General features: G+C 34.2%; 2 protein-coding genes across 7 annotated transcripts in view; one reads left to right on the top strand and one right to left on the bottom strand.

Annotated features, from left to right (window-relative positions):
- Positions 1-2,720, bottom strand: part of LOC117123486 (exocyst complex component 2-like) — an 18,653-nt gene extending 15,933 nt beyond the window's left edge. For 4 of the 6 annotated variants that reach the window (XM_033269427.1, XM_033269431.1, XM_033269430.1 and 1 more), the window contains exons 1-5: positions 2,578-2,720; positions 2,007-2,142; positions 1,461-1,770; positions 883-923; positions 104-173 (exon numbers count right to left, since the gene is read on the bottom strand). In XM_033269427.1, the coding sequence (XP_033125318.1) occupies positions 104-173; positions 883-923; positions 1,461-1,770; positions 2,007-2,130 (545 nt within the window). In that variant the 5' untranslated portion in view covers positions 2,131-2,142; positions 2,578-2,720. Of the gene's footprint in view, positions 1-103; positions 174-882; positions 924-1,460; positions 1,771-2,006; positions 2,143-2,419; positions 2,558-2,577 lie in introns of those variants that run through there. The other 2 variants (XM_033269429.1, XM_033269428.1) reach the window with 2 other exon arrangements.
- Positions 2,721-2,737: 17 nt separating this feature from the next.
- LOC117123488 (protein IMPACT-like) lies at positions 2,738-8,531 on the top strand. Its single transcript, XM_033269433.1, is given in 10 exon segments — positions 2,738-2,880; positions 3,232-3,360; positions 3,557-3,609; positions 4,110-4,181; positions 4,183-4,208; positions 4,458-4,552; positions 5,009-5,082; positions 5,772-5,862; positions 6,242-6,370; positions 8,138-8,531. Coding segments are annotated over 10 exon segments (756 nt in total). The 5' UTR covers positions 2,738-2,847; the 3' UTR covers positions 8,192-8,531.
- The last annotated feature ends 296 nt before the right edge of the window (positions 8,532-8,827 follow it).

Raw genomic sequence — 8,827 nt, 5'->3', positions numbered from 1 at the left:
GACCCTCAATACACATAGTAAAACAAAACAAAAGAGAGTATGAAACCAATTAATTAACAGTAACATAAATGACAACCTTTCAATTCTAGAAATTTGTTTTTACCTTGTTGCATTATGATTTTCAATAAGAAACCAAACCGGTTCAAAGGTCTTGAGTGCAAAGTTACCACTACCTATGAATTAAAAATACATTTTTAACAATATCTATTTGAGTTTTGAATATAAAAAGAACACCAATGTGCAATAAATTCAAAGATAACTAGTGTCAGACACTATGATCCGTATCTCATGGGCAAGACACAATACACAGAATCGGCGATGTTTGTTTACAGGACATAACTTGGTATACTGTACATGAAAAACATTACAGTGCGATAGCATAGGAAAAGATAAATGTTATGGTTGTGAAAACAACCACGTGAGATATAAATGACTAGGAAAGGCAATACGATTGTTTAAAATAGTGTTTATATACTTATCTTAGCGTTCTTCTAGGATTGTATGCTTTGAAATTTAAGTGATCCTTATTAAACTTTAGCTAGCCCTAACACTGGCAGCGTAGTGCACGGGTCGAAGACCATCATGCATACCTAACTATGCCGTAGATGTGCAGGGACCTAGGCCTAATATTTGTTGAAAAATCTCAATGTTTGCGGCCAGTATCCTTTATAACATTAGCAAACCATTAAGGCAAAATTCTCAAGTTCCAACCAATTTGGTAGTTTACTGGGAATTATGATGGTCTTTACAGCAAAACAAGGGATGGCAGCAATAGCAATCTTCATGCAAAACACCATATATGAATATGAATATTTTGTCTCTGATTATTGTGTTAAGTTAGGGTTTTTATTTTTTGGTAAAAAGTAAAAAATGTATTCTCACCTCCTGGAAACATTTTCTGTAATTCTTCATCAGTAAATTGCCTAAAAATACAGAGTATATTTATCTAAACATTAGGCTAAAACATGAGCAACATATTGATAAATTAGCAATCACCTTAAACAAATATGCCTTATACCAACATGGTACTGAGTCAGTTATGACCAACATTATTTACATAATAGTTCAACAGTAACATACAAAAAAGTATATGGACAGTACGTTGTTTGTTTTTATTTACTTTCACTACAAACAAGACCATGGAAGTCACTTGTACAAGGTAAGGAGATACTATTGTATATTTTTATTTATTTTTTAAACATTTTCTTTGAAATCTAAGAAATTTTGCGCTAAGGCTAAAAACATAGCATGAAAGATTTTACAGCCGATTAGCAATGCACATTTTGTGTTAATAACAATGTACTACTAGATTATATCATCCTATTTTTAAAAACAATACAGAAATAATTATTCATGAATAAAACCTTAATCCCAAGTTTTACAATGCTATGTTTTTTATATAGATCAAGTATTTACATAGATAAAAAAAATCGTTGATAAGCAAAAAATGTTTTACTTACAATGGACTTTCAACAGAAAGACCTAATGGGTCATCACGATTCCCAACATGCAGAGGTGATGATGGTCGATTGACAGTTCCGATACGCTTCTCAAACTGCATGGGCTCATCAACCCAGATTGCCACTTCCTGAAGTGGTCCTGGGATGATGTTCAGTCCACGAAATTTGACCGTGCTAGTACCGACACCGCCCGATTTAGTGGCGACTATGACATCCCCATTACCTTTGCAGTTGGTGGTGCGGCAGACAATTTTGGATGGAGAGTGCCATTCGGCTGATAACAATACATTTGCATTACAGATGTACAAGCCTTTAATAAATATGCAAGAGAAAATACAACAGGTACTATTACGGTATTAGCAGTGAAAAATAAAATTTAAAAAAATATGGAAATAGATTAGACAAATATAATTAGAGCTAATATTATCATTTAAACTTTTTTTACATTTTACAACTGATGTGTTCACAATGCAATGTGATCAATATGGCGCTATTACAGGAACTTATTAACATATTTTATAATCATTTTGAATTTGTTATACTCACCAACTAAATCCTTGGAGCTGTTACCCAAATTTTCACCCCGAATTGTTACTTTGGTGCCAGGAGGCCCTTGGTTAGGTGATAGACCAGTGACTTTTGGGGGTACCTTCCCCTTTTTATTAGCCATATTGGAACTCTTCTAAAAAAAAAAACAACACACAGATGCAAACATACAGATAGAAAATTGTTAAACAAACTGAACTTCCAATATAACAGTGACTTTTAATTTTTTTTATAATGGGTCTGGGCTTTGGCCTAGTTAGGCTAGGCTAAATAAAATCATGACTGCAGTATTATAAACAGTGTAGGGCCTAGGCTAAGCCTAGTAGTTCCCTCTCTTTGTAGGCTATACCTCTCGATTCTATCTATAGGCCTAGGCCTAGTCTTGTTATTAAAACATATGAAGTCCCACTCACTGAGAGTGACGGCGGTGGTGGTGGTGACGAACTGTGCTCACTGCATGAGTGCTACTACTACTCTAGGACTCAGGAGGCTACTACTACTACTAGCAGTCCGTATGCTAGCCTATTGTATTGGTCTCGGTGTTGTAACAGTCAAAAATACAATTATTTACCAAAAACAGACATATGCTACTTGTACTACAATGTTCGTAGTATCTTAATGCTAGTAACCGGAAATAATCAGCGTTGGGCTAGGCACCAGTAAGGACCTTGTTTTTGTTTTTTATTATTTTCAAGAACCGGAACACGCCCTCTTTTTTCATTGACCGTGAGGGCGGTTTCAATATGTCAGCCTCCACGTATATTTGTTTTCCGACAATTTTATTTGCTTTTATCAACTATGGTGTTGAGTGTAGCTAATTTTTGATGTGGTATTAAACTTAATGATGGAAACAGAAGACAATCTGTCAAGACAGGTGCGTATTGAAGATGTGTGTATGTTGAAAAATGAACCAGTCATCGGTTATCAAAAGCTAGGCCTTCCACTTGACTTTTCTCTATAATGCACACACAGCTCAGAAGAGGGCAATCCAGTGACTTTGAGACCAGGAAGGCCTGTAGGCTGTAGTGCTAAGCTAGGGCCTAATTATTAATTAATAATATTCTTATAAATATATTTCCACCGTCTTAATAGTTGTGGGGGTTGAGCTGTTAAATAATAACTAGGGATAACTAGATCATTAAGCCCACCATTTATGTTATAATTTATTAATCTTTTGATTGAAATAAAGTTTGAATCTATTAATTGAAAAAAATCTTGAATTTAGGTTGAGGAGGTTGAAGCATTAGCTGCCATTTACGGTGATGAATGGTGCGTTGTTGACGAGGCCAGTAGAATTTTTTGTATCGCTGTAACTGATGGAACTGAAATAAATCCAAGGAAGGTTTGTTTACAGGTAATTATTTATAATAGAATTTACATTTTTAATACCTCAAAAAAAACCCAAAAAAACTTCTATGCTCCTTCATATACAGTGTAGTGTAAATAAGTCAACTAGTTTTCTTTTTTAATGTATAGATTAAAAATTATTTGTGTTTTGATGCAATATAGATATATTGATAGAAATAATTTTATATATTTTAAATTTCAAGGTGATGTTGCCAGCAGACTATCCATCCATAGCTTGTCCAATTTATCAGATTAAGTGAGTGAAATATGTTTCCTATTTTGATTTTGCTGAAAAAAGGTGAAAAACAAAATATTACCCTAAATGCTCGAATACGCACCAAACATGATTTTGTTGTTGTTAAGCACTGCTTTCAAATAAGCGCCACTGCACTTAATCGAGAGTATATAATATTACCCTGTTTGTAATGAAACAGGGTTTGAAATTCAATGTATACAGTGTTAATATGAATACCGTAAATAACACAATGAAGACACAAGCATTTCTTATAAACGTTTGTTTACGATGATAGGACCTATGATAGGCCTACTGAACTACGGGAAAATGTGAAATAGGTAGCATGGAAACGGGCAAGGACAGCGCCACGCCAATATTTTTTATAAGTGCTGCTCTCGAATAAGCGCCGCACTGAAGCCACCAAAAATTTTATAAGCGTAAATAAATCATCGTCAAGAATGAGAAATGTTATTCTTAATCAGTGTTATACCACATGTCATTATCATAATTTATTATTTCAGTGCACCATGGTTGAGAGAAAATGAAAGAATTGAATTCTCAGAACGATTATCACATGTGTGTCGGTAGGTTTCCAATTAATATCACGGAGATTGGCGAAGGTAGGTGTTTAGTGATAATGAAAACTATTTTATTTTTTTAATATAGAATCTGAAGTACAAAGGTATTTTACTAAATGATGAAAGCTTTGAAATATAAAACATGAAATAGTTCTTAGAAATAATGTTGCTCTATTTATTAATTTAGTTGTTGAATAATTAAAAGGTTATCAGGTTTTTCCACCTGTTTTAGTTTTCATAATTCTGTGTTTGTCGTTGATTTTACTTATGACCTATTTGCAATTATTTCAGAATTTGAAATATCTTATATTCACCATGGAGAGGCTTTCACAGAAAGGAGAAGTACATTTCAGGCACACCTTGCACATGTCATCACACCTGGCCAGGTAAATATAAAGTCTAAAAGTATGCTTTTTTTCCTGCCTATAATATGATTACAAAGTGATGATTAATTTGTAATGATTATGATGTTGACGACATAACATATGACAAAACTACAGAGAATACATTACAGAGTAAAAAGACATTTTTTTTTTGTGCTTGAACACGATCAAATAATATTGATATCTAAGCAGCCACATCATATAACAATGGCATCACATAGTAACCACATACCAGACATATTTACATAGCACAAGCATATCACAAAGCAACTACATAGCATTCATATCACATAGCAAGAGTGTCACATAGCAACCGGATTGCAACTATATTACATAGTTTAATTTTCACCCTGAATGGCAACTTACATGATATTAAATTTTTTTTAATAAAAATTGTCATTGATTCTGTAAATTTGTCTGTCCCTATCTATTATTCACCACGGTATTGTTATTTTTCAGGTAAAGACTGTTATGAAGAAGCTTTATGAAAACCGAAAAATTTCAAATGCGACGCACAACATTGTTGCATATAGGTAAGTAAAGTGTTGACAGCTTCTGATTTTTATGGTAATGGTGGGATATTTGTAGTGCGCCTTCCACAATAAAATCATCTCAAGGCGCCGAAAAAAGGTAGGACCATGAATTATAAAAAATTAAATTATATTATATCTTATATTAATGAGCCTATATTAATCAGAATATTTTTTTAATTTTATTTAATATAAGTTAAATAAATATAAATGAATAAAGTAGATAAATAAACAAATAGAAAATAAATAAAAATATATAAATAAATAAATAATTGATAAATTAAGCCACAGGCAGACCAAGAATGGGAAAAAACAAGCAGCAACATGAAAAATGCGCACTCCTGTTGTTGAGGCAGTGTCACCACCACTACCGCGTACACGCAGTTACTCCGGCGACAGTATGCTGGGCTCCGGTAGCTTCCACCTTGGATAAGCCTCGGCTCTACTACCGTGCACTGCTAAGGTGGCGACGCCGGCTCAAGTAAGGGAGTTGCGACTTAAGGAGGTTGTTTATTTCACAATAATGTGTTATTGCTGATGTAAAAAAAATTAGTGGTTTAATATCATCTACATATTGAATAAAATAGCCTACCAACCAACAAATTAATGATGTTAAAAAGGTTAGCGGTTTAATATATACTACATGTGGAATGATAATGCCTGTCAACCAAGAAAGTAATACTTTTCGACAGGATTTTTTGTGAAGACAAAGGTACATTTATGCAGGACTGTGATGATGATGGTGAAACAGCGGCTGGAGGCCGACTACTTCATCTCTTACAGGTTAGAAAACAACACCTTAGAAAGAATGATATTTTTGCCCTACTAGGCATTTTAATGTACTGAATGCTGAGTACGTTCACAAATACAAACAAATTCTCCCAAGTGATTCGGGGGGAATCGAACCAACAACCTCCAGATAATTAGTCAGGTGTCTTAAACACTAGACCACCGATCTTGAACAGTCTCTGATTCAACACTAATCACTCCATTCCTAATTAATTTCCTGATGCAAAACACCATCGAATAACATCTTAGTAGCTTTATATATGAAATTTTTCCCACTAAAATTTATTTCTAAAATGTATATGATTTTAGTTTGATGAATGAGTAAAGATAAAAATTAGCTTAATATTTTTATTCATTGATAATTGTTTTCCAGATTTTGGACCTTCGAAATGTAGTGGTAGTTGTATCTAGATGGTACGGAGGTATACTGCTAGGCCCTGATCGATTCAAGCATATCAACAATTCTGCCCGAAATCTCATACAGCAACTCGGTCTTATAAAGGTGAGGGATAATTAAAATATTTTTTACACTCCTCCAGTAGTGTATCTTGGAGGGGGGTGCTAAGGGGGTGCAAGGGTGAAGTGGGAGGGGGTTTGATGATTAAGTGAGGGAGAGCTAGCTCACAAAATAAGGTGATTTTTATCTACTTGAGCATGATATTTTTGCTTCATATATTTTCAATGAGGGACAACCGAGGGGGTGGGGGGTGGGGACGAATTTATTAGGGGGCATGCACATCCCCCAAGACATGCCACTAAATAAAATGTAGACATACAGTACTCTAGTAATCATTCATTTCTGACAGTTCAACCAAATGTGCATTTGGGGCAAAGTCCAATCATTTGTTGTGTAAATTATCCAGTATTAAATTGATTAAATGTTCTCAAGTGTGCAAGATGTGCTGATGATTGATAGATATTCATTTTTGGTTGGTGGTTTACTCTCAAGTAGAATGAAGTTAAATATAAAATAATTATCAATTGTTATGAATACATTTATGCTACCAAATGTTACAATCCTTTAAACAAATAATACATCTGATGTATGCTCAACAATAATATATAACGTATTGCACTGAATGTTGTATCGTTAGCCATGGAGGTGCTATATAATGTAAGTCAGTTGATAAAAAAAAACTCTTTTGTTTTCAGTATGAACATACCACAGTTTTCAACATTGTATCCCTATGAAATTGTTGCAATAAATCTATATATCTGTACAAGCATGCATGCCATGACTCTTTTTCTACATTTGTATTTTTTTTTTATTACATAGGCTCATTGTATCCCTATGAATTTGATTCAATAAATTGGTATATCTGAACGTCTATGACTCTTTTATTTAAACTCAGGCCCCCTTGCCAAAAAACTCAGGAATTGTTAATGGGCTACTGATATTTAAACATTAAAAATTGGGGGAAAGGTAGAAAAAAGGGTGGTTATGCCCCTTCCTCCCCAGTTTTTAAATATTTAAAAATTTGTATCTCATTAACTGTTCCAAAGTTTTTGTGTCTTATTAGAAATTGTTTTCCTTTGGAGCCTGGCTTTAACATCATAAGCAGTGTTGAATTTCTTTTCACTTTTTTTGTCTGAATTTGTCCATTTTATTATGAATGGTAATGCTTGTAAAATTTGTAAATGTAAAACAATAGTAAATGAATTTCACAACACCACTCCCTAAGACTCTTAAGAATGATGACTCCAATGAGGAGTATTAGTCCGGGGCAGATTTAGAAGGAGCCGGAGCGCGAGCCGGAGCGGCCCCCCTTTTTTTTTTTTGGAAAGCAAAAAAAAAGAAAGAAAAAAAAGTAAGAAAAAGAAAAAATTAACAGTGGTTACCTTCGGGCATCTAGAACACAGAAATTTCGCGGGGCATTCCCCCGGACTCAGTATCATTATCTCAGTCAGTTAGGGTATCATTATCTCAGTCAGCCCCACTTTCACCCCCTTCCGGCTCCCCCTTTTGGACATCTCTGGATCCCCCTGTTAGTATTAGTAGGTACCTGGTAGGATGTCGTGGCATTGAATATGTTGATCTACCCCTAGATACGCCCTTATCGCATGTGTGGGAAATAATTTAGTGGTCAATTTGTTACCACTTCACGAGCCACTGTTTATTCTCAATATCTGCTCACTCAGTGTTTATAAATTGCAATATAGATACTGCTGTCTCTTATACACATCTAGATGTGTATAAGAGATATATATATATATATATATATATAGTATATATAAGTATATTGCTATTCTGCCTATCATTTCTTCACAGACTGATGCAAACAATACCAAAGGCAAGAAAAATAAGGCTAAGAAGGCAAGGTGATACAGTAACAGTGATGACGCAATTAATACCAATGTCTTACTCGACCAAAAACGAAAATTACTATTACTAATTACTATTACTATCCGTAATTCGTGGACATTTTTATCAAACAAAATTTGTATGTGATGTAGGGTGTGCCATTATGTCAAATATAGTAACTGGCAGTCAGGCATTGCTGAGTTTTAAACATAATTTACTTGTAATTACTGTACGATTTAAGTATACAGGTTAAAAAATACTGTAATATAGTAAGATTAAATACCTATTTTCAATGAGAGCTGAAATTTATCCAAGAATCCATTTAAAGAATAAAGATTTTAGTTAATATTTTAAACAATTATCTTGGTTGTAAGTGCCTATTTTCCTTTGTGATTTTTATAAAGATAAAGCAATTTATTTCTTCAACATCCAACAGCGATATCGCCCATTACAGGATGTCTTACACATACAGGGTCAAATTAACATAGGGGATTTTGTGGCACCAGGCCCAAGCCCCAGTGGGAGAATATAGGCTCCCAAACCCCAGGAAAAATCACCGAAAATCTGGTTTTATGTTTTAGCCACAGAGTATTTAGGCCCACTTGTAATTACAGCCCCAGGCCCCAGAGCCCTTTAGTCCGGCCCTGTACAAATACA

The sequence above is a fragment of the Anneissia japonica genome, unplaced genomic scaffold (assembly GCF_011630105.1).
Source record: "Anneissia japonica isolate Jap-2015-1 unplaced genomic scaffold, ASM1163010v1 scaffold287717_len1600092_cov198, whole genome shotgun sequence".
NCBI lineage: Eukaryota > Metazoa > Echinodermata > Crinoidea > Comatulida > Comatulidae > Anneissia > Anneissia japonica.
This window is presented reverse-complemented; position numbering and strand designations above follow the sequence as displayed.